The 27,309-nt window shown below is 34.8% G+C and overlaps 1 protein-coding gene and 1 long non-coding RNA gene across 3 annotated transcripts; both read left to right on the forward strand.

The window, feature by feature from the left end:
* The first annotated feature begins 20,803 nt into the window (after positions 1-20,803).
* LOC141599888 (uncharacterized) lies at positions 20,804-23,378 on the forward strand. Of its 2 annotated transcripts, none has more exons than XM_074420017.1 (2): positions 20,804-20,930; positions 22,785-23,378. In XM_074420017.1, exon 2 carries the CDS (start codon positions 22,791-22,793, stop codon positions 23,133-23,135), a length of 345 nt encoding a protein of 114 aa, XP_074276118.1. In that variant the 5' UTR covers positions 20,804-20,930; positions 22,785-22,790; the 3' UTR covers positions 23,136-23,378. The 2 variants fall into 2 exon arrangements, with proteins under 2 accessions (XP_074276118.1, XP_074276119.1); XM_074420018.1 differs by lacking the exon at positions 20,804-20,930 and adding an exon at positions 20,987-21,141.
* A 1,476-nt stretch (positions 23,379-24,854) lies between these two features.
* Positions 24,855-25,789, forward strand: LOC141599889 (uncharacterized). The gene is made up of 2 exons (XR_012524005.1): positions 24,855-25,182; positions 25,407-25,789. It is a non-coding gene; the product is annotated as an uncharacterized LOC141599889 (long non-coding RNA).
* The last annotated feature ends 1,520 nt before the right edge of the window (positions 25,790-27,309 follow it).

Consider the following 27,309-nt stretch of genomic DNA (forward strand, 5'->3'; position numbering starts at 1 on the left):
TCAACCGACTTAGTTAAATCTTCACATGTTAGGATTAATCTATGGATGTTGCATTGCATGCATATAGCCGACGATATATCAAGTACGAATAACTTCCCTAATCATTAGTAGAGGCCGCTATCGAGGCGGGCGGGATTAGGTGTTCGATCAAAAGAGCTTCCTAATACGTACCCTCACCCCTTACTCCAGATCTCCGTGAGCACCCGTGTTCATTGGCATCCACGAGAGTCATTCTAGACATAGAATGCTAAGGGTAACGATTGCTTAGTGTTCATGTCACTACTTTGTGTCTTGACATGACGCGAGGTATTCGAACGGTTCCAATTTCCCATAAAAATTGGTGGCGACTCCTTACAAAATGCAAACGCTTGTCCCCGTTTCTCACCAAGCGCCCTCGTGGGCGGCCCGCTGTCCACAATAGCCACTTTCCTCATCTAAGTAGCAGAAATTATCTAGAGGGGAAATGATCTAAGGTTACACACTCCATTATAGATATGGTTTCTTCAAGCTACTAAGCCTAGGAGGATACCAATAAATCACCTCCAAGTTATGTCAAGTTAGGGTACCTTTGTCCTCAATCGTTAAATGCTTTCGTTAAGAGTGGTCTCCCTATGGTGTTAGAAACACTGTAGGATCGCAGAATTTGCCTTCTTGCCTAGACAAGAAGAAGGGTCGTCCCCTTTCCACCATGCATAAAAGTGGGTTCAATGGAAAAAGGGATCAATGTATTTTGAGTTTCATGATGGGAGTTTGCTTTTGATGTTGTTGTTATTCCCCCCCCCCCCCCCCCCCCCCCAATTTCTTGTGGCATTTGGCATTAACATTTTCAAAGTCACCCCAATTACTAACGAGGGTGCTTTTATTAAAGCATAGGAGTTCTTATTTTTGTAGTCCTCTTTTCTTTGATGCAATTTGCAAACTTCTTGTTTTTCATTTTTGATTGCTTGAACTCAATTTGACAATTTTTGTGCCCATTCCCTTTTTGTTGACAAAATGTGATAGAGGTGGAGGATGGTTGTATGGTTTCAAGGGTCACCTTGGAATAAACGGTAGCCAAAGAGTTATCACACCACAAAGTACTCTTAACTAGGCCTTAATCCATGGGTCAAAGGATACAAGAATGACACATCCTAGGGTGTTTTAGAAGCATTCTAATGAGCAAAGTCTTAAGAAGAAAAAGTATCTACAAGGGCCTTATATACACTTGTCAAGTTTCCCAAATAGATGTTTTCACAAAAAATTTCCTACAATGCAACTACATGCCATGATGCAACTAACATTTATACAACCTAATGCAAATGCTTCTATCAACTAGTATGCCATATAAACTAAATGCAACTCCTAGAATCACGTTGGTTTGTACCGCATCAATCAAAATAAAGTCACATAGTCATTAACATAGAGAGGAAAAAGGAGATTGGAAAGATCATACCATGCGGTCTTCATATTCCTCATGCCTCGGATGTGGCATAGTCGATCCAATGTAATAGAAGGATAAACAAACAAATAAACAACTATATACAAAATATACAATTCTATACTACAAAGGAAATGAACATGTTTTTGGTTTTTCAAATTTTCAAATTTTTATGGTTTTTGTTTTTATGAATAAAGGAACATATTTTTGTGTTTTTTCAATTTTTATAATTTTTGATTTAAAAGTTAAGTTATAATTTCTCATCCCCACACTAGTATGGGCATTGTCCTCAATGGCCAATACGATAGGAAATTATGCAAGCTAAATGAGAATGCACTACATTAATATGCAAGCTATATGACATATATATAAATGATGCAATCTATTCTACTCTATATGATGCATGATTTTATTGGTTGGAGAGCTAATTTGGATTATCTCCCAATCCTTGTGTTTGAACTTCTCCGAACCGAGTAAGACACTATTTCTAGTGTAAAAGTAGGGAAGTTCATGCACAAGTATGCAATGCATGAAACTAATTGTCATTTTGGATTTTCAAAGGTGGGAACAAAATGAGACACCTCAATGGGATCGAGGTGGGAGTCCTTTGAGTGTTACTAGGACTCAAAACAAATGATCAAGATTAAAAATTTTGAAAACAAGAGATATAAACAAAGCTAGAGGAGGTGTAGGAAACTCACAATGGAATAGGTTGAAGTCAAGTAATCAACCCCGCATATGTGGCATCCTCCAAAAGCTTGTCAATCCTCAATTGTCGCTCATTGCGACATCCTCATCACTATCATCAATCTCTTCTTCATTATCCTCATCATCTACCTACATTGATCCGAAGGCTTCACCACTTTCATTATCATTTGAACTTTGCTCTTCTTCCTCTTCTTCCTCTTGGCAAGAGTCACTACCTTCCCCGTCATGAACAATAATCTTCTTCCCCCTAACAACTCGACTATCCATGTTGGTATCTCTAGAAGCACTTGGGAATAATACCTCCTTATCCGCCCAACTAGGAAAAGGACATGAAGGATCAAGTAGTCCTTGCCTAGCTAAGTGTAGGAGGGGCGGATATTGAGCACGGTAAGCATTGACCCGATCTTCATGAGCTTCCTTATGCATATGTTGTAATAGTTGGGTCAAGTAGTCGTTGCCTACCATCACATTAGAGCCACTTGGTTTGAATTCTTGGTAGGCAAATGGATATGGTGGAGTCACAATGGAGGAGGAGGAGGGCTTGGCATTTGATTCCCTATGTTGCTTCATAATCACTTCGGCTTCATCGGAGACGGGTAGTAGGTAGTTTGGACTATGAACGGTGATGCGGCATATTTTGTTGGGCAAGATGAAGGACTTAGCTTCTTTAATGAGCCACTCATACTTGTTGTCAAGATTGTCATTCTTGATCCAATGGAACTTGTTGATCATAGTAGCCATATCAAGGAGGTTGCTTCCTTTAACCGGCTTGTATGTTTTATCTTTGTTGAAATCTCGGTTAAAATGCTTGGCTAACCTCGTCATTAATCCTCCATTCACAATAAAAGCCGCTCCATCTTTTCTATTATCAATTTCAAGCCACCGATCAACTAAAAGTTGAAGGATGTTGTATTCTTTGGTTAACTTTCCATTGATATTCATGGTAGACTCATGGTAGACAAAATCGAGCTCGGTAAAGTGGTTGGCGCCTTTTCTCGCAATCAAACTGTTGCCCACAAATTTATGCCATACTCTTATACCCGGATGGAGGACATATAAAACATGGCACTCCCGGAAAGAGTCAAATTTTCGCCCGGTGATTGCTTTCCAAAGGGGTGCGGCATCATATTTCAAAGGATTTTTCTCATAATGATAGTGTTCTAAAATACCAAACACTTCACCAAACTCTCTCAAAGACATTCGTCTATCCTTATTCTCAAGGCGGAATTCAACATATTTTCGAGCCTCTACCTTAGTCACCTTCAAGGAGCTTACAAACTCCATGGTCAATGAAGGGTAGGTCAATTCCTCCATTTCGAAGAGGGTTAGAAATATCATGGACTCAAAAAATTTCCTAGTTCTTTCAAGCACACCTAACTTTTCTAAGGCATCTTGACATATAAACTTGGTAGCTATGATGGTCTTCTTGGTAAGGGATAAAAATGCTTTCCTATGAGAATCGGTTAAGAAAGTTACCTCCGGAAAATCTTGCAATTGTTTTATAACCGGAGTAGGTGTAGCTTCCTCAATAGGAGTTGCAATTTCTTGAATTTCCACCCTTGGTTGTACCACTACCAAAGTGTTGAAATATGTGTCCTCCGACAATAATGCGATCACAAATGTCGATCATAATGATCACATGTCTGAATCTCATTTTAAGAATACATGTGGGATGTAATATTTTACAGTCAACTGATCCACACATATCAGTAATGATTGGCTGACTAGAGTTTGACATTACTGTCATGCGACGGTGGTGATCAGTTGATCCCCTTAGGTCATACCTAAAGGATAACACTCTTAATTGATTATTTAATTGATCGTATGACGATACGGGTTAATTAAATTATTTAAAATTGACGAACGATTTTGGAAGTAATATTTACGTGTCTCATTGTAATTTGATTAAAATAAGATACGGTCTAAGTAATCGAATTGTTTTATTGCTTAGATGAAATTATTGTTTACGGAAACAATTGAACTGAATGAATAATTTATTATAAATACAAGATGTTGTAATTTATAATTGGTAAAGTGTTTTGGTACAAGTAATTGTGAATTACTAAGTCGATTTTGTACATGACGTATTTTATTAATACGTTGATTTTTAATATGTTAAAAATACATGACAATTTTACATGACATGTGACATGTGACAAATTGACATATTGACAAAGATAAAATGGAATCCATTTTATCCCATGTAGACCGAATTATGGGAGGGAGAATAATGTTTAATTTGTGTTAAATTATTAAGTGGAGAGCATAATGATGATAACTAGCTTATAGCCATGCAAGCCTAGTGTTTCTTGAGAAGAATGACTTGCCCATGCATTGGCTCATCTCTCCTCTCCTCTCCTCTCTCCCAACCGGTTTTCCAAGTGCCATTTAGAGAGTTTTTCTCCATCATTTTTCATTCATACTTTTACATAATTATTTCTAGTGTAAGAAATAATTTTTCCTCTCTATCATCTCATAAAATTAGAGAGATAAAACTCCAAAATTTCCTTCCTCTATTTACCGAAATAATAGAGCACAAAATAATTATTTTGGGTCAATTTTATTAAGATTAATATTGTTCTAGTATTCATGATATTAATCTTTTAGGAGGTTATCTTGGGTATAATTCCTTGGGAGAGATTCTATCCTTGAATCTTTGTTCATCCATTATTGGAAAGCTCAAGAACTAACAAGAAGGAGATCTTGTTGGTGCCCTTTTAATCCGAAAATCATATGGTGAGAAAACGATTTCTTCTCTATAATTATTTATGTTTGCATGCATAAGATTTGTAATTAATTTTATGATTAAATTAATTTGAAACATATATGAATATATTATATAATGAGATATAGATTTCTAACAAGTGGTATCAGAGCCTTGGTTGTTTGCATGCAAATCGGTTATAGTTTTTCCGAGTTATACGATTAACATATAAAACTTGTAAATTTGTGTTATTATGATATATCACGAAATAAATTATGCATGTTAAAGTTTCTGATCCTAAAATGTATTTAGGATATTTTGGTTAATTTATGGACTTTTATTGTCATCTTATATAATAATGGCATTAAAAATGTGATTTTATGATTAAAATGTCATTTTCGGACTAAAATTAGCTAAACTTCGAATTTTCCTATGGTCTTTGGATATGTTTTCACATATATTATTTTTAGATGATCTGTAAATGTTCATAATTTTTGGAGTTCTTATGCTCGAAATATGGATTTTTCATGATAAAAATCAAATTTAAATGAAAAATAGGTTAATATGAGACATATTTCGAATCTGGTCATAGAAATTTAGTATGTTGTCACATGAAATGTTACAAGATGTGTGTAAAATAATAGGCTATAATGAAGTCTTTATGCATGATTTATGAATTTTTGATGAAAAATAGCATAAATAGTGACTTTAATTAGTGAATAATCGCTAAAACATACTTCATGACTAAGGAAAAACGTCACATGTTGCATTTTATTACCTTTTTCAGATCTAAAATTGAAAAGTTGATAAATTTAATTTTTCTCATGTTTTTATGATTATATTTGTTAAAATCGATAAACCGCAACATTGTTTTTCCGGATAAATTTCGAAATTTTTAACCTAAGTTTTTTGAACATTATGAGTGTCATGGTATTTTTCCAGAATGTTCATGAGTTTAAATTTCAAATTTTGAATTTATTTGAAGTTTTTATGATTTATTTGAAGTTTATAGCATTTTATTGTAATTTTGAGTCCATTAATGAACAATTTTAAGAAATATAAGTTAATTATAGTCAAATAGTTAGTGGAGACTAATTTTGAGTCCTAAGTTGGTTAGGGTAATTAACTTGTGCATAAATACGATTTTATGTAATTTATTGTGATTTTAAAAGGTTGAATCACGCAAATTCGTAAAAACCGTTTAATATACGATATTGGCTCCTTAAAGGCGATTTAGCATAAAATTGGGCATGTTCATACATATTATAATGCTGCATTTTATTTATGATTGTCATAATTTTATTTTTATGTAATTTTTGAATTATGTAATTTTACTTAGTATGGCCTTAGTTTTTTAATTGGTATTACCCGAAATGTATGGGAATATCGATTCGGTTGTAATTTATTGTGATCTCGTATCACCGTTTTGTAATTTAATAGATTTATTTTATTTTAATTACAAATGTATAATAGGAAATTATGTAATTTGTTATGTAATTTATTTATTTCGGAGTTCCTTGAAGACGGTATCACTCAAGGAAGACGATACATAAAGACGGTGTTATCTCGAGATGCGTGCCAAAACCGAAGTTCAAGGGACCAATAGAGTTGGTTTCCGAATATGTAATAGTTTATTAGATTTACTATTTTAGGAAGGCCATATTAGGATTTAATTTATGCTTTGCATTTTATTTATATGTTGCATGCATCGCTAAATCGCCATAACTAAAACATGCATTTTCATTTTAAGCGAGTTTATCGACCGTGTCAATTACAATTATCGTAGTTCACCGCTTTTGTTCACTTAAAACGTGATAGATAATAAATTGACATGACCTCTCGCTAAAATAAACAATTGAGACTTAGCCTTACCAAAAAGTAGAAACCATGAAAACCTATTTCGCGAGGGAGTGCACTCGGCCACCCCGGGGTACAAACCTTGTTACGTAGGGGAAGTGGGTGATAAATGTCTATCCACCGAATTCATGTTGATGAGGGTTTCATCGGCTACCCCGTGCCCAAGTTAATGTGAATTTGGATCATGGACACATTTATTTGAAATTTGGATTGACCTCAACGGAAGTATTCGTGACCGTAGTCGCATGTGTTCCGGGCTATAGATAAATATTAGAGTAATTTTATCGACCAAGAGTTCTAAAAGTAGAATATATTAAAGAGTTAATCCACCGAGTTATATTGATAAGGGTTTCATCGGCTACCCCGTGCCCAAGTTAATATGAATTTGGGTCTTGGAATCATTTATCATAGTTGGGTAGAGGTCACTATGTAAATGCTTTACTTGTTATTTACAAGTATTAATAAAACGATAAATGTTATGTTTTCCACTATTCCGTTACTATATTGTTCTATTTCTTTACCACAATTCATATACGATATCATTTCATTTTTAATTCAAATCTCCATTAAAACATCGTAACAAAAGACAAATATGAATTTTTCTTCTAATGACCTCGAATTATCCATTGTAAGGATCTCTTGTGAAGAGTATAGATGGAAGTTATTTGTGATCAAAAGGGTTTTTGATTCTTGACTAAACATATCTACTTACAATTGTTTCTCATATGCTTAATTGAGTTAAGTACTTTAAAACGTTAAATCATTTTGGTAACTAGATTTGTTGGAAATCAAAATTGACCAAAATACCGCAACCACTTCAATGATAGTTTTAAGACTAAACGAACGAATGAAGAGTAGTCTTCATGAAATTAAATTTTGCTTCTCTAAGCAAAGACTCATTGAAATGAGTGGGAGCATTCTCTTAAACCGTTAAGAAAAGGATAAGGTTCTAAGAAGTAAAATTAGAATGGAATTGATATAAGGTAATGTTAAAAGTAAAGTTATTGAGAATAACGATACTAAACCTATCAATGCCGATCGATAAAGTTTCCTTTGTATTAAGTGTTGGACGCTAGAAAGGAAACTACCCCAAATTATTGAAGAATCAGCAATTTAGTTGTGGGACATCTAATGAGACCTTCTTCTTTAAATGTTTATTTGATTGACATAAATTTTGCTAGTACTACTTCGTCAATATTAGAAACCAGTGGAGGTTTTCATCATTGTATTTGATACATAGGATGATTAGAATATGACGACTAGCAACTATGATGTTGAGAGATAGAGTCATTGTGTACTCAATCTAGTTTTTGAGTTTAAAGTTGTACTTAATTGTGACTATTAAGTGTATAAACTGCAAATAAGAATATAAATTTGTTAAGATACAAAAGAGGTTTCACCTTTGTGACCCTATACACCATGATTTGATATATGGCTAGCCCATTATCAAGGTGAATATATTCTAAACCAAACTAGAATGATACATCATGTAGATGATGCAAGACTCAAAATGGTATCCCATGATTAAACCTTAGATTCTGGAATGATGAACGCAAAGAGTTATCAAGTACTCTTGAAACCATTAGATTGTTAATCTTATGGTATATGTGTATCTTGTATTCAAAACAAGATGTCTCGTGCCTTTTGGTTGAAAAGGAGATCGAGGTTGTAAATCATTGATCCAAAATAGGTTGATCATTTTCTTTTACCAACAATTTAAGTTGACGCTAATATGTTCACTTAATAAGGTAAATAGAGAAATCTTTGAAGAAGTTCAAAGAGTTCAAAGAATCACGATTTAGTCGCGATGGGATTATCAAAGTGAAGACTTTGATATAAGCCAAAGGAAATGTGATATGGTATCACAAATTAATCTCTCTTAGCACGCATTATGGGATAATGTGTGGTTGGATAAAGAATTCAAACGCTATTCGATATTGTTTGGACTTCAATCAAGTTACTTTGAGTTACTTGATCCTTTTGGGGATTTTATCATTTTGTCTAAATTATTTTTCCACTAAATCTAAAACGAATCATATGAGATATGATATACCATGCTTGTAAGTTTTCACAAGAAACAAATGCTCATTTTTCCTTCCTATAATCACGAGTACAACGAGTTTGTGGCTCGTGAAGCTGTCTTTCTAAAATACAAGTTTATTTCTAGAAGACAGAGTGTGAGAAATTATTCAAAGAGCCACAAAGAATGTTATTCAAAGAGCCACAAAGAATGTTATGTTGCAAGAAACTGATCTTTCTTGGCTACATGAGACGTTTTGTGTAAGACGTTGTTTCTTCAAAACCTAGGAGGTTAAAGTCATCACTTGTTAAAGATGATGAATTAGTGTTACTTTTAGAAAGTAAAGAGCTTGCAACTTACAAAGAAATTGTTTGATTCAAGTTGATTACTTCTGGAAAGTAATGAACATATGACTTACATGAGAGTGTTTAAGTCATAACTCAATACAAGACTTAGTGCCATGAAAATCCGAAATAAATTCCAAGTGAATTGTTAGATATCAAAGCTTGATTGGTTGCAAAGGGTTTTGCACTAGTTGAAATGCTTAAGTCTATTTGGATCTTCTTAGGGATTGTGTTTCATTATGATGATATACATATAGCAAGTGAATCTAAAACTAGCTTCTTCAATTAGAAGGAATGTATTCAATACATGTCTTGAGTTTAGTAGATTCTTGCAATCCTAAGATAATGTGAAACTTAAGAGAGGGTCTTAAGTAGGACATCAATGAGTTGTAATCAACATTTTGATCATGTGATAAAACTTTTCTCAATAGGTTGAGAAGTTGTGATTATACATGGAGTTTAGTGGGAGTTACGAAAATTTTAATTAGTCTTATATGTGGATGAGACATTGATCATTGGGAATGATTTAAGACTTTTGGAGTATAATAATACATCTTGAATATCCGGTTTTATGGAGATAAATCCACATGATATTAGCGTCAAATAAGAAGTCTTATGTTGATAAGATTCATGACTAGTTCAATCAAATTGAACTTATTTGATTGATTCCATTTGCTTCCGCTGCCGAATCAATTAAATAGAAAATGATGTATAAACACTTCATATACTTTGAGTATGATGAATTGTTTCAAATCGAATTTATGTAAGAGTTACCAAGTAAGCCATAATGATTACCCTTAAGTGCTTGCAGAAGCATTAAGGATGTAATGCAAAGTGTTTTTGATGCAATTTTGTGTAAGGGTGTTACACAAATGACAATTGACAATTGATATTGCGCATGGTTTTCGACAAAACCATAATCAAAACACATTAGGATGGTTAAGATACCATTGTGGCTACGTTATTTAAGAATAGATTTTCTAGAATCATTCTAGGCAATGAAGAACAATGAGAAATATTTACAACGGAAATTGAGTACACTTGCAATCATGGGATATGCAAGAGGGATGAGTTCCGCACACTGTGAAAACTGTGGGAGCTATTTTAAGGCAAGAAAGCCTATGTCTTGATTGGATCTAGACACGTACTCAGAAAGTTTTGTAATGCAAATGTATACATTACAAAGGAAAACGAGTATGTAGTAAGGTTGAGTAAGGTACAAGAAGTTGATAAAACCTACTAACAAAGCCTTCTCATAGGCTTAACATGATGAGTCATGTCATTTCAATTAAATTGAGATGAACAACTACATTCAAGTTCGACTGGATTATCGAATATGAAGTAGTAATCAAGTATTGACTACTCATATGATAATCACATTTATCGTTCGAGTTTTTAAATCTGAAAACTCCTTTTATACTTTGTTACATCCAAACGGGTTGTAGAGACAATTGAACCCCGTTAAAGTGAACCCGGATTAACATAGTATTCGCCCATAGTCACTTGTATGAGGTGACGTCTCGAAGTAACTAGAGTATGATGCGATTGATGGCAAGTTCAAGTGCCATACAGTCATGTGAGATGACTAGTCGATCACATAGGCAGACTGTTAGGAACACTTTGTCGGGCAGTGATCGCTTATAGAGTTCTGGCAAATTTATATAGCCTGGTCGTGGCGAGAGCTACTATAGTATTCTAATGAGTCGATTCTTTTGACTAAAGACTGTTCGCCTAAGGTGGCACAGTTTCAGATTAACTTTGATTTGTGTTACTACGACCTTTGTAAATGGGGTCAAATGGGCATATTTTGGGTTATGATGGCTGTGGCTAGTCGAAGGGAATAAGTGCGATAGGAATTTTCCACCCCCTTTTCACGGTTAAAACAATATCTCAGGGCCACTCGAGGAGTAATGAACTGGAAATGCGTGGCCACGCTCGGAAGGTATCTATGATAGATAAATCCGGTCAATCAGTTATTCTCCAGATCGAGGAAACCACTCTCGATATGATCACTTGCAAGTACGACCTGAAAGACACCTTGCATTGAGTGGGAGATAGTAATAGGACAAGAGAATTGGTGACGTACATTTGTCGAGGACAAGTGGGAGATTGTTGGAATATGTGTCCTCCGACAATAATGCGATCACAAATGTCGATCATAATGATCACATGTCTGAATCTCATTTTAAGAATACATGTGGGATGTAATATTTTACAGTCAACTGATCCACACATATCGGTAATTATTTGCTGACTAGAGTTTAACATTACTGTCGTGCGACGGTGGTGATCAGTTGATCCTCTTAGGTCATACCTAAAGGATAACACTCTTAATTGATTATTTAATTGATCGTATGACGATACGGGTTAATTAAATTATTTAAAATTGACGGACGATTTTGGAAGTAATATTTACGTGTCTCATTGTAATTTGATTAAAATAAGATACGGTCTAAGTAATCGAATTGTTTTATTGCTTAGATGAAATTATTGTTTACGGAAACAATTGAACTGAATGAATAATTTATTATAAATACAAGATGTTGTAATTTATAATTGGTAAAGTGTTTTGGTACAAGTAATTGTGAATTACTAAGTCGATTTTGTACATGACGTATTTTATTAATACGTTGATTTTTAATACGTTAAAAATACATGACAATTTTACATGACATGTGACATGTGACAAATTGACATATTGACAAAAATAAAATGGAATCCATTTTATCCCATGTAGACCGAATTATGGGAGGGAGTATAATGTTTAATTTGTGTTAAATTATTAAGTGGAGAGCATAATGATGATAACTAGCTTATAGCCATGCAAGCCTAGTGTTTCTTGAGAAGAATGACTTGCCCATGCATTGGCTCATCTCTCCTCTCCTCTCCTCTCTCCCAACTGGTTTTCCAAGTGCCATTTAGAGAGTTTTTCTCCATCATTTTTCATTCATACTTTTACATAATTATTTCTAGTGTAAGAAATAATTTTTCCTCTCTATCATCTCATAAAATTAGAGAGATAAAACTCCAAAAATTCCTTCCTCTATTTACCGAAATAATAGAGCACAAAATAAATATTTTGGGTCAATTTTATTAAGATTAATATTGTTCTAGTATTAATGATATTAATCTTTTAGGAGGTTATCTTGGGTATAATTCCTTGGGAGATTCTATCCTTGAATCTTTGTTCATCCATTATTGGAAAGCTCAAGAACTAACAAGAAGGAGATCTTGTTGGTGCCCTTTTAATCCGAAAATCATATGGTGAGAAAACGATTTCTTCTCTATAATTATTTATGTTTGCATGCATAAGATTTGTAATTAATTTTATGACTCAATTAATTTGAAACATATATGAATATGTTGTATAATGAGATATAGATTTCTAACACAAAGCTTTGGAGGCAAGAAGAGCTTGTTGCCTCTTTGATAAATTTGAGGTTTTGGGTGCCTTGTTTCTGCCTTTTGTTCTTGCCATGTTGTTCTCCTTGTCAAATTTTTATCAACAAACCAATATTTTGCTTGAATGCTCCTTCTTTCCTCAAGCTTCAATCAATTCTCAATCAATTTTAGGATTTTCGAAATTGTATTCAAACCCTAGAAAATCGATTCAATTTATGAGGATTTTGATGTTTGGATGGTCTTTTGTTGATAAAGGAGTGATTTAAATTTGATTTGAGGAAGTTTTTTTTTATGGTGGTGATTTTCGTTGAGAAATTTGTGTTTTTGGATGAGGAGATTGAGGGATTTGAGGGAGAAAGGATGTGTGTTTGAGTTTATAAAAGATAAAAATGAATTGGGGATGAGGAGAATGAATCCCGTAATATTGCTAAATAGCAGCAGGGGACGCTCAAATTCAACTCGGGACGCGCGGATCCTGATTCAGTGCAGTCTGTTTTTCCAACCTGTGCTGGGACACGCGGATCCTGCTCAAGACGAGCGGATTTTCTTCTGAGGACGCTCGGATTTTCCTGGGGACGCTCGGATTCACAAACAGCGTGGAATTACAACTTTGAAGCATGCCAGGACGCACGGATCGCCTTCGACGAGTGGCCCATTGTCTGGGACGGGCGTCCTGAATATAATTTGCTCAGATTTTGATATAGGACAGATTTTTCAATTCAAGTTATGCCAGGACCCGCGTCATAGAGCCAGGACGCTCGGATCATCATCAGCTCGAACGGATTCCCTCTGGGGACACTCGGATTCACCTCTGCTTCCATGGGTTCAGTTTCACCCGTGGGGATCTCCTTTTCCCGTATCATTCTTTCTTCATTTCCTTTGTTCATTGTTGCGGGTGCACTACGAAGGCTCGGATAGCCTAGGAAATTGCTATCCCCACACTAAATCAAACACAACACATAAAAACACGTTAAAACACCTCCCTCACTTTCTCTCATAACAAAAATCTTGATCAAAGCACAAAAATGTAAATTCAAAAGTGACAAAAATGCAATAAAGGAAATAAAATGCTAGTTAAGGGGTTAGAATATTTACAAATGATGGTTTAGGGAGGACTCCACCAAACTCTCATTCTTGAATGAGATGTCAAGGGGGCAAAGCCAAGGTGTTGTTGATGTTGCTCAACACCTTATAGAAGTAGTCGAAGGCTTGTTCATTTTCATTGTAAAGATCTTGCATAGATCTTTGCACATTATGTTCTTCATGGTGGTGACCCGAGTCAAGATGATGACTAGGATCAACAAAGCCTTATTCTAAGGTCATAGCATTGTCAATGTAGGGATTGACTAATCCTTCAAATTCGTCATCCAATAGACCACAAACTTCATTAGCTTGTTCCGCAATGGTATCCGGAGTTGACAAGAGCAACTCTCCTTCTTTGTTGTCATGGCTAATGAGGCCTTCTTCATTGCTTGTCATGATGGGTGGTGAGCTATTCAAGTTCTCATTGTTGGAATTTCCTTGCTCTCCGGATAGAGCAATTTGAGGGTTATCCACTTTCTTCTTCTATATGGGTGGTGATTCTTTACCCATAGCTTGATCTTTGCATTGAGATGCTAACTTCTTTCTATCACTTTCTTGGCTATAGTGATCGATCTTGAAACATGGCTCATGTAGTCGGGAAGCTCTCATCGTTTTATCAAGATTAAAAGTGATTATCTCATCCCCCACTTCAAGTGTGAGCTCTCCATGTTTCATATCAATTACCGCTCCTGCGGTGTGCAAAAAAGGTCTTCCTAAAATGTTAGGAATGTTGGAGTCCTCCTCCATATCTACAATGACAAAGTCTACCGGAATGAAGAATTTGCCAATTCTTACGGGCACATCTTCCCATACCCCTAAAGGTACCTTTGTTGATCGATCCGCCATTTGAAGAGTAATGTTGGTGCATTTGAGCTCTTTCATTCCTAGCCTCTTACACACCGAGTATGGCATGACACTTACACTTGCTCCAAGGTCACATAATGCTTTGTTGATTGTAGTGTCGCCAATGGTGCATGGAATAGAGAAACTTCCCGGATCTTTGAGTTTTGGAGGGGAACTTCCTTGAAAAATAACACTACTCACTTTGGTAAAGGCAATAGTCTCTAGCTTCCGGATAGATTTCTTCTTCGTAAGAATGTATTTCATGTACTTTGCATAGGCCAGAACATGATTGATCAATTCCGTGAATGGGATTGAGACTTCTAAGTTCTTCACAATTTCCATGAACTTTCCAAGTTGTTCATCAAACTTAGGCTTAGCTTAACGACTTGGGAATGGAAGTCTAATCACAATAGGCTCTTTTTCCTTAGCCTTCTCTTCATTCTTCTTCTTTGAAACTTCATTGGTGGTGGGTTCTTCTTCCTCCTTAGAGTTCTCCACAAATCTTTGCCTGTCACTAGAATTCACAATATCTTCATCAATTGGCCTCTTCGGCCCTTCGTATCTTGTACGACTCCTCAAATGGATAGCACTAACCGACTCATGTCTTGGGGGATTAATTTGAGGTGGTAATTGCCCTTTTTGTCTTTGAGAGCTAGAAGATGCTAATTGAGACATTTGAGTTTCCAACATCTTGGTGTGGGCTAGGATGTTGTTGATTGTGATATCTTTGGCTTGGCTATCTTTTTGCATTTGGGTGAAGAATTCTTGTTGGTTCTTTTGCATTTGGAGGACCACTTTTTGAACATTAAAGCCTTGGTCATTGGATTGGTTGTAGGAAGGTTGATTTTGTTAACTTTGGCTTTGGTTGTAAAAAGGGTCTTTGAGCTTGATTTCTCATTGGAGGTGGGGTGTATGTTGGTTGAGGGTTTTGAACATTTTGGCTCTTGTATGAAAGATTTGGATGGAATTTGGTATTCTCATTGTAATAGTTAGAATAAGGGGTGCTACTCTTGTATTCTTGAAAAGCATTCACTTGTTCATTTGTTCCCCTACATTCACTTTGGTCATGTCCCAAAGTTCCACAACTCTCACATACTCCACTTGGAATTGAGGATGATGCCACCATAGCATTAACATGTTGTTTGGGTGATTTGGAAGTTTCATCAAGCTTAGCCATGGCCTTCTCAAACTTCAAATTGATGGTGTCAATATGAGCACTTAGTTGAGCACCCAATTGTGTGATGGAATCTACCTCATGCTTTCCTCCTCTAGTGGCCTTTAGAAGCCTACTATATTGGGAATTATGAACCGCCATCTGTTCGATTTTGGCCCATGTTTGATTGTCATCAACTTCGGTAAACATCCCATTGAATCCCATATTGAGAATGTTGCGGGAGTCTTCATATAAACCGTTCCAAAATTATTGCACAAGGAACCACTCGCTAAGTCCATGGTGTGGACAAGAACGACAAGTGTCCTTAAATCTCTCCCATTCTTCATACAATGATTATTCATCTCTTTGCTTGAACCCGGTGATTTGGGCTCTCAATATATTGGTCTTCTCCGGAGGATAGAATTTCTTGTAGAAAGCAAGTGCTAACTTCTTCCATGAATCAATACCAAGGGTAGCCTTCTCTAGGCTCTTCAACCATGGCTTTGCGGTACCGATCAAAGAAAAATGAAATAATACCCATTAGATTTGGTCTTGAGTACCTCCGGTTTGAGAAATTGCATCACAATAGTCACAAAAAGTCTCCATATGTGAATGAGGGTCTTCACTAGGCATCCCTCCAAATTGACTTCTCTCAACTAATTGTATGAATGCGGATTTGGCAATGAAATTACTGGTTAAATGTAGTGGTGTAGGAGTACCATTTGGTAGGTTCTCCTCGGTAGGTACGGAATATGATGAAAATTTAGGCATTGTGAGTTGATTTTGTGGTGGGTTTTGTATTTGGTTATCCTCTCCTTTTCTTGCAAAAGGATTGGTGAACTCAATGTTATTTGGTTGTATGTCCACAATCTCTCCAATACCTACAACTCTTGAAGTTCCTCTAGCAACTCTTCTATTGTTGGTTAAGGTCTTTTCAATTTCAAGATCAATAGGTAATGGATTACCTTGTGATCTCCTCGTCATACAAAATATCAAACAACTCGAAAAAAATTAGAACAACCTTCAGGAGTTTGACTTCCCCAAGGTAAAAAAAGACACAACTAAAAACAATTAATGAAAATCAAATCAATTTAACACCGTCCCCAGCAACGGCGCCATTTTTGGTCCAGTTTGAACTCGTCGTCAAAAGATACGAACCAAAACAATATTTATAACTTCACAAACTACTCTTAGTAAAGAGGTAAGTAAAGGTCGGATCCCAAGGGACGAGTATTGTTCTAGGATTCTCAATTGTAAATAGCTATGTCTTAGGGTGTCACAATTTGGGTTGAGATGATGTGTAATCTAAACTAATTAACAAAATGAAAGTAAAGTAATGAAAGCAAAGCAAAGCAATTAAAAAGAGAGTTGTAAACAGTTGATTAAGGCACTAGGGTGTCATGGGTTCATAGGGGATTAATGGGAGTTGATCATACAAACATGTTCTCAATTAGAAACAAGCACTTATTGTTGTGATGTGATCGAGTTAGTGTATATCTTACAATTCCTAAGAAGGTTTGGGTCCCGGAGCCGAGTCGTCTAGAGTGTACAACACTTACAAGTCGACTTAATCCTTCCTATTCAACTCTATGCATGATCTAATGAGGTTTGAGTTGGTTTATGTCTTACAAGCCTCATTCAAAAGATAGGAGATGGGTAAAAAATGCAAGGATTCATAGGCTCGCATTTCATCAAACATAACATGTGCATAGGTTGAAATTACAACAAGCAAGCAAATTAATTATGAAAACATATTAGATTAAGCATAGATCAATCCCCATGTTTGTTTCCCCTAATTCCCCATTAACCCTAGCTAAAGAACTACCCACTCATGATTAAGTTTAGCATGCTAATAAGGTTGTCAATCATACTAACAAAGCAAAACATGATGAATAAATGAAAGTGATTAACAATAATTAAACAAGATTAAGAAGGAATTATACCTATGGAGATGATCCAAAATAATAAAGCAAAGAATAATAGAAGTACTTGATGATTGATGGAAGGTTGTCAATCCTCCATATAAACCCAAATAATCTTATAATTACCCAAATAAAAGGAAGAACAATAGAGAAATTAAGGAAAGATTAAGATGTGATTAATATTGAGAATTGTATTACAACTAAATTAAGACTAATTTAACAGAATATTAAGATTGGATTAGGAGTTGATTAAGAGAGCATGCTAATCTAGGTAGTACAAAGGGGTATTTATACTAAAGATTAGGTACAAGGATTAGGGTTACTAAGGGCTTAAATGACTATTAAGACCCTAAGAAAACTTGAGGAAATGCTACTCCCGAGGGAAATGCACGGATCCTCCTTGCTAGTCCTGCCTCCATCCGCTCGTCCCATGTTGTGGCACAAGCTGTTCTGACTTGGGATCCGCTCGAATTCTGGAGTTGACGCTCAGATCTTTGCTGTACGGCCCGCTCGTCTTGGGGTCAAGCCACTCGGATCCTTGTGGTGTGGCACGCTCAGATCCCTGGGCAGAGTGCTACTCTTGTTTAGCTCCTTAACAATCCGCAAGGATCGTGTTGGGGATGCAAGGATCTTTTCATCATTGCCCATTTCACTTTATTTATCTACTTAGGCCTCTAGTGTTGGTCTTCTCTTTGATGCTTGGTCATTAGATGCAATCCATTTAGCTCCATTTCGCCTCATAAATGTAAGGTTAGTAATCCTTTCCCACCAAGGAGACAAAACCTCAAAGAATATGCAAAACGGAAAACTAAAGATAATAAATGACCCAAATATGTGCTAAAAAGCATAGGTACGAGGTTAATTCGGGGACTAAATGTGCTCAAATATGAGTCACATCAAGTATGAATAAATATGTAAAAAGTGGATCCCCTAAATTCCCCTTGTCTAAGACTTCTAGCTGGCCGAAATTCCTCCGAAGGTGGACCATTAATCAATAGTGAGAACGTAACTATAGACACACGCTCCATTACCCTTATCACCCAACCTCCATCGAATCCCATAGTGACAAGAACCCGTCTCAAGAAGATCCACTCTACTATATCATACGCCTTCACCATGTCAAGTTTAATCGCCATATGCCCCCAGTATTTCGAGAATTTTTCATATAATAGAACATTTCAAAGACAATTAAAATGTGTTATCCGAAATTAATCCTCCTAGCGTAAAGACATTTTGATTTCCCGACACAATCTCGCCTAAAAAGATTTGTAATCAATTTGCAAGCAACTTGGAAACAATTTGATAGGCCACATTATATAAGCTAATCGGCCTAAAGTCGCGGATTTTATCCCGTTCTTTTTTCTTTGGGATTAATTAGGCCCTGTTCTTTCTGGCTTTTTAGAGCTGAACTGAACCGAGTTGAACTGAATGGAGCGAATCGAATCGAATCGAGCCGAATCGAATCGAATGGAGTGAGTGAATCGAATCGAATCGAATGGAGTGAATCGAATCGAACTTCTATTATCCTTTGACTCGATCGGGATGACGGATTTTGTGCTGGTCGGGTTATTCTTGATCTTTGCTCGGTGTAAGTGTGCTAAGTACGGGGATTTGTGCGCGGCAAGTTATGGTTTCTTTCCCTTCTCCTTCTCATCACTTGGGAGCGGGTTCGAATGTTGTTGCCTTGCTCAAGCGGATCCAGAAATTCTCGGTATCTCAAGATGCGGGGGCTCGGGTGGCCGCTTACATTTTTACTAAACTTAACTTTGCTGTTGCTAAGGGTGTGGGAGCCCAGCTTGTTTCTCGGCTCCCCGCCAATTTCATGTAAACTTTTGTTTTTTTATTAATGATAGCTGCGCGCATCCTTTCATAAAAATAATAATAATAATAATAATAATAATAATAATAATAATAATAATAATAATAATAATAATAATAATAATAATAATAATAATAATAATAATAATAATAATAATAATAATAATAATTATTATTATTATTATTATTATTATTATAATAATAATAATAATAATTATTATTATTATTATAATAGGTATTAATATTAATAATAATAATAATATTATTATTATTAATATTATTAATATTATTACTATTATTATTATTATTATTATTATTATTATTATTATTATTATTATTATTATTATTATTATTATTATTATTATTATTCTAATAATAATAATAATAATAATAATAATAATAATAATAATAATAATAATAATAATAATAATAATAATAATAATAATAATAATAATAATAATAATAATAATAATAATAATAATAATAATAATAATAATAATAATAATAATAATAATAATAATTTGAGTGATTAACTAGGTAGCCACCATGAACCACGGTTCGCCATCAATCTAATTAGGTGAAATAATGGAGCACCAATTTGCTAGATTGATGTTCAAAGTCTAGCCGTTTATCATCCTAATTTGACAGATTAGGTAACCACCACAAAGCACCAACAATCCTAATTTAATTAATTAGATAAATAAAAATCGACAGACCCTAATTTCATCTTTAACAAATAAATAAAATTTGGTTAATTAATTAAAACTCAACCAATAATATTAATAATTGATAACAAGTAAATTAATTAATTATTTTAAAAATTAGAATTCATCTTGTAAGTTTTAAGTCATTTGAGCAATTAAATTAAGTTTTAGGGAAAAATATTGATTTAAGAGTTCACTTGGTTGATTTGAGGTGAAAAGGGTATGAGAATAGAACGTTATGAAAAAGTGTATGTGAAAGAGTAAAGTTCGTATATAAAAAAATAATTAGGTATTAATAATAGTAATATTAAAATTAACAATGTTATTAATAATATTATTATTAATTAATATTCATATTCATATTCATATTCATATTCATATTCATATTCATAATAATAATAATCATAATAATAATAATAATAGTAATAGTATTAATTATATTAATATGAATATTATTGATTTTAGTAACCATAATATTCATAATAATAACAATAATGAGGATGATTAATTAATTAATAATAATAATAATAATAATAATAATAATAATAATAAAATATTATTAATAATAAAATATTATTAATAATAATAATAATATAATAGTAATAAAAACTATTAAGTTTAAGATTGAAATTGGCTGAATTTAGTGGAGTGAATGAAGTGGTGAATGATTTGAATCGAATGGAGTAAGTGAAATGAACTGAATCGAATCGAATCGAATCGAGTTGAATCAATCAATAAAGTGAATCGAATCGAATCTGAATAAAGTTGAATGAATCGAATAAAAAAATTTAATCGAATCAATCGAATCAATCAAGTGAAGTGAAAAAAAAAAGAAAGAACATAGCTTACCACATTCGGACCAATCTGGTTGCCTGCAATTTCTTAGTCTAATTCCAATTTCGTATATTTTTCCCAACATTTCTTAATCTCTACCTTCTTGTTTAATCATTTTCAGGTCAGCTTATTTCTTCGCACTACTAATCCTATGACTTACTTATATTCACATTACTTATTCTTCTCTATGTTTGTTAGTTTAAGCTTGATAGTTAAAACATATTTAATTTCACAATGCCCGCAACTTGTTCGATGAATTGTTCTGCATAATTAAACTTCTTGATCAACTTTTGTATGCCCATATATGCGTCAATGTAGTTATCATTGATCAGGTATAGTATGCCTAATTTTATCTGATTTCTTATTTTTTGTAATTAGATTGTGGGTATCATTTTGCACTAACTAGTTGACATTTGGTTTCATCTTTTTTGGGTTATTGATTTTATGTTTTTTCATAATTCCTGGCATTTGATGAGTACAGTTTGGTGTGGTAGCGTGAAATTAGCAATGTTACGACTTTTAGATTTTCGAAACGAGTAGAAAGGAAAAAGAATTGTTTGTCATCTCACTTGTATGCAATGTTGCAATTAACTTTTGTTAGCGAATAGCCCCTAGATAGAACGAATGCCAAATTGAGAATGGCAATGCGAAAATGTTGACGTCTAGTGAGTATTCCATAGTGAAGTGAGAAATTGCAGGACAATAGCCTGAGTATACGGGGACAAAGTGCTTATGGACTAAGAAACCAAGTTGTCTAGAAAAATGTCACAATAGCCAGCGTATTTAGGGACAAAGTGCTTATGGACTCCAAGTTGTCTGGAAAATGTCACAATAACTAGAGTATTTAGGGACAAAGTACTATTGGATTATCCCAATGTCACAATAGCCAGAGTATGCGGGGACAAAGTGCTTATCGTCATCATCTCAATTACCCCAATGCCTCCATGAAGACCCTCTCTTCTATCAAATGGGTGGGGGTGGGTGGTTTAGCCTGCGAGGTTTCTTTAAACAAATGGCGTTCATCTGGTAAAAGAAGCGAGTGAGGTTTGCTTAACCCCTTCTAATAGTTGTTTCTTGTCTAGTGGTATCATTTGGATACAGTTTAGGAGGGAAAGGGAGGAGGAATGGAGGTTTGATGTATCCATTTCGAATATGTAGTATGTCGGAAGGATTTTAGTTTTGCTTGGAGGAAGGACAACCGAAATGGACACCATCGTTTCCCTCGTCTTGATTTCACTGCAACCGAACTTACTGTCTAAACAAGCTATTATCCTCCTTCCTTTCCCTTCCTTTCATATCCCTCTACATCAATCCATCCACTAGAGGTTTAACTTGGCTAACATATTCATTGAAAGGTAAGGGAATATGAAGTTGAGTCACAGGCTTACTGAATACTTTGTGTAACTCGAACATAGAAGGCTACCTAAGTGGCAAGGATTAGAGTTATTTTAATCGAACCTATTTTTTTTGCGATGCAAAAAGAACAATGAATCTTTGGCTCCATTGAAAATGGACATTTTAATGGAGTTTATTGTGTGAAATTATCTTGTCTCCTTTTGTAAAAAAATTATGGCTATTTGGGGAAGAAAATGTTTTATTTTGCTGTTAACTTTGTTATCATGTTTCGAAGTAACTAGTATTCATTCCATTTTGATGGCAATTTGTAAAACAACTCATGTGCAAATTAAAGTAAGCCAATTTTCTACTATGTAATGTAACTATGAATTTCGCCATCTGCGTGATGTGTTATTCGAATGGTTAATTATCTCCCTTCTGTATTTCAATTTTCAAATTTCAATTACTCCGCCAGACAGTAACTCTAGTTTTCATAACCACAGGCTTTTATACTTGATTTATATGTTCAAAATCATATCGCGCTTTCATCTCTACTTGTGGGCTACCTCTCATTACTGTGTCCTATCTCCTCCAAATCATATTTTCAGATTCATGATGATATCTAGAAAACATTTTGCAGGGCAATATGGTTATTCCACCACCAGTTAGACTACCTAAAATCACTGAGTTTCTGAAGCCATACTTGCTGAAAATGCACTTCACAAACAAATTTGTCCACGCTCAAGTTATTCACTCACCAACTGCAACAGTTGTTGCTTCTGCGAGTTCACAGGAAAAGGCATTGAGATCAACCATGAGCATCACCCGGGATGTTACTGCTGCTGCCAAAATTGGAAAGATTCTTGGTGAGCGCTTGCTGGTTAACAATATTCCTGCCGTTCAAGTCTTCCTGAAAAGAGAACAAAAGTATCATGGTAAGATCAAAGCGGTAATTGATAATATGAGGGATGCTGGAGTGAAATTGCTGTAAGTCAAATCAGTTGAACTCATTTCTTAACAGCATTCTCCATATCACCCTTTCAACTACTCATTCTAAGTCAAATCTGAAGATAGTGATTCTATAGAGGCCCGTATGGCCAATTCGTTTGTTCGAGAAGGATTTGTATGGAGTTGCTTAAGCCTTAAGGTCTCTGTGATTGTGGCTACTTTGATGACTTGAGTCATTTTCTTGCACTGGTTTCCTTTGTTTAGACATATATTTGCTGTTGAAAAATGTTTTCCATCATCTTTGATTGCATTAGCAAGGTCATTATTACTCGCGTAATGAAAATCAACAGAATGGGTATAGTGGCGGTAAAGGGAGGGTAGAAAATAGCATCCTTATTTCTGAGGAATAAAAGCTATAAACATGGGCGCCGGGCAAGACAGTGACCATTGGGTGTTTGGGTTAATGTTACCCATGGAGGGTGAGGATTATTACTCAATTTATGGGTAAATGTATTCTGCCCGTTTTATTTTCACCCTACGCTACCTTCACTTTCCGACATTCTCTTTTTGCTTTGAGCTTCTTCAGTCTGTTACTCCGTAATAGTTACTCCATCTCAAGCAAACTCATTATAAGAACTAATCATCATTCTTTAAGAAATAATCTGTACAATATTGGTATCATTTAGGTTTAATCTTAAAATCTTGAAAGTCTACATTAACTGTGTCTAGCATTTCCTCAAAACAAAAAAAATTGTGTAGCATTATTGACCTAGCTTGTGTTACTATGAGCTGGACAATAAACAAGTTGGTGAGACGTAAATGGGACTACCAATCATTTTCATATATAAACAAGAAAAAAAAGGGGGAAGAAAGAAAGCGAAAATGAAAAGTTGTTTTGAATTGTTGTGAAGTTGAATATAATTCAAGAGAGGCGGCTGTTAAAGTGTTAATAGTATCATTAACGATGAATGTATAGTATTATAATTGGATAAAATGTTGATAAATATCAGGGGCATCTAAGACCCTGGACAACCACGGATGCGAAAACCGGGTACACTTGTGTATTTATATTTGGGGCCTTATTTTTCTGTGGTACACCGAGCCTTCATTTATTTTAAGACGTCTCTAATAAATATAGAGAAAGTATCATGAATCTTTAGCCCTTAATTCGTCCAGTAAATAGACTAAGCAAATGTTTACCACAATTGTAGTTGCTGAATCATACGAGCTCTACTTTGTTTCTTGGTGCGGTTCCCTCAAAAGTGAAATGTTTCACGGCATTGCTTTGTTAAACTATCATTTTTTTGTTAACAAATGAGGGGTCACAACTCACAAAACTCACAAGGACCCCGTATAATGACACTAATTTTTTTTTTCAAGGGATAATGACACTAATTAAGATTCGACCTTTGTACGAGCTCTTTCGACAATCACCAATTGTAACTTACTCCTTCCTCCTCTTGACTAGTGGTTGTATTTTAGTCGGCTCGGGTTTAAGATAATTAGCTTCTCATTAGAATGAAAGTAGTAACTAACTTGGTCGATCAAACATATGTGTATAACAATCATTCAATATAGTTTTATGTACACAGACTCGGTTATAAGTATAAGACACAACAGTGGTAAGAGTATTAGATAAAGTTGAATTTTCTTGGAATATTTAATTATCGAATACAAGACCAAAGTGAAGGAGTTAAGGGACTAAGAACATAGTTATAAACAAATAAAGCAAAATTTAAGAAATTAGATTACAGCTGTTTGGGAATGGGCATTCCATTCTTAAATATGGATTCGGCCCAAATACCATGTTTGGGAGTCTCTAAAATTTTAGAATTCTAATTTGGGCCAAATCCATCCGAGTTTGTTTAGAATCCAATTGGGCATAAATCAAATACCATCAAAATAGGTGTCATTTACAAATCACTCTCTCTGTGACTTCATATCCTCCACCTCGACTCTCTATCTCCTCTCACTACTCTCTATCTCATCCGCTTCTCTTCACCATCGGAGCTTCCATGGAAATCAAATCGAGCTTCCATTGATAGGGTTTTTGCACAATTCATCGAGATTCCGATCTTTACTATGTTCAAGTAAGTTGAATTTTATTTTAAACTATTAATTGTTTCAATTTTATTTCTAGGGTTTATTTAATCAATAGTACGATCGATTAATTATTGTTATCCTTGAATATGCGTCTTAGTTTGATCGATTTTGTTTGTTTTACATTATGAAATTTTTACTGTTGGAAGCGCAGACTGAGTCATGATGTTTTATATTATGTGTCTCATTCTCAATTGTGGTGTTTTTATTGCAGGCTAACCCAAATGCTGCGGCTTATTCAAATAAGTCTATTGAGCATTGGGATGACATATGTGCTTTGGTTGGACTGGATCAGGCTGTTGGTGATGGGGTAAAGCATCATGAAGAGGGTGCTACTATGATGGACGAAGAGGCATGCGATGGTGCGAGTTCAAGCATGGATACTACTTCAACTAGCTCCAACAAGAAGAGAAAACAGGATAATCCTTTGCCTTGATGAGCGTAGTCGAGGTTTGTAGTTGAAATCTAGAAGTAATAGTTGTTAAAACTTGACCATTAGTAGTTTTATGTTCAGATTTACTGGTTGTATTTGATAACTTATGTTCAAGCATTCTATTTTTATGTTGAAAATGGAAACTTTTTGCCTAAGCCTTAGAATTTAATTTGAAGCCTTTAAAAATAAATCTGAGTACAAATTTGGATTTCCAAATTCTGTGTTTCCCAAACAGAAAATTTGGATTTCAAAATCCAAAATTTCAAATTCTTTGTTTTCCAAACAAAGAATTTGGATTTATGATTCCTAATTTCACATTCCTAAATTGAAATGAGTGATTCTAAATCAAATTTTGGTTCCCAAACGATACCTTAATTGTTTTTCAAGTGCTAGATCGACTACGAACAACATGGCAAAGAAAGGAAAAAAGATGCACAAGGTTAACTCGATTAAGAACTATGGGTGGAAGATCAAGGTGGTGATGAAGACCACCACAATGAGAACAACTATAGTGGCCTGGTTCGTCCATATGACTGAACTGACATCGTGAATGTTGTACTACGTATCTCTTTAATTATTTTTCCATGGTTGCACTTTCATTCAACCAACATTTTGGCTTAGATATGCACAAGCTACTTATCAACAACAAGAAGTTTTATGTGCTTTAGGGGCTGTTTGGTTCAAAATCTTGGAATGGAATGGATTTAGATGAGAATCCAGGGAGGAATTGAGTTAGAACCCCATACCTTTTAACACTTGTTTGGTTTGATTCTGTAATGGATTGTATATGCCATACATTGTGTTTGGTTCACATTTGGAATGGATTCAATATCCAATTTTTTCTCTCTTCATAATAGGCTGGTTTTTTAAATTATAAAAAGAGTTCCACATTTTTTTTTCCATTAACTATAACTTACTATGACATAAATTAAATAACAAAAAATATTAGCCAATGAACAATCCAAATTATTCATATTAATATTAAGCGTCCAAAATAAAAATATTCTTAAACAAAAAACTCATGGAAAATGTTTCATGAAAAAATACTGGTGAGTCTAAAAATCAAACATATTAAACGTTCCCATTTCGAGACAAGAGCGGATGAATGAGGTTCATAATAAACTCTCTTTTCCATGCTTCATCAGGTCTCTGGTAAAAAAGAGAGAGATCACTGGGATTAGATGCCAATTTCCTTATCTAGACAAAGGGGAGTAGTATTTAATCCGTTTTACTGTTAAGAGGGATATACCCGTCTCAAGGGAGACCAATTGACAAACTTGTAACTATTAATTGCCCTTGCATAAAAGGCATCGTACTATATTATCATTACTAGCTGATGTAAAACAACCACCAATCTGATGTAGACCGAGTTGTTCGACAAGGGCCTGATTTGGTGAAGTATTGTGAGTGATTTTTTGGTGTTTTTAGAGTTTAAATTGCAGCGGAAAAATGTTAAGTAAAATGGATATGGATTAGTTAAGTGATACCCGTAGTTGTGAGTACCAAAAATAAGATTTATAATTTTCCTATTAAGACTAACCTAGGCTAGCGGTAACAGGGTCGAACCACAAGGAGGCAGACGTAATTTCTAGCTGTCTAATTCTAGTCTAAGGTAACGAGTGTAGGGGTTGAGTTGAATTGGTCTATAGCTAAGAGTAAATAAAGACAATAAACTAAAAAGACG

Source organism: Silene latifolia, chromosome 9, assembly GCF_048544455.1.
Source record: "Silene latifolia isolate original U9 population chromosome 9, ASM4854445v1, whole genome shotgun sequence".
NCBI lineage: Eukaryota > Viridiplantae > Streptophyta > Magnoliopsida > Caryophyllales > Caryophyllaceae > Silene > Silene latifolia.

Bases quoted from the DNA above. Each gene is read 5' to 3' on its own strand.
- LOC141599888 (XM_074420017.1), top strand. From the start codon at position 22,791: ATGGTTATTCCACCACCAGTTAGACTACCTAAAATCACTGAGTTTCTG.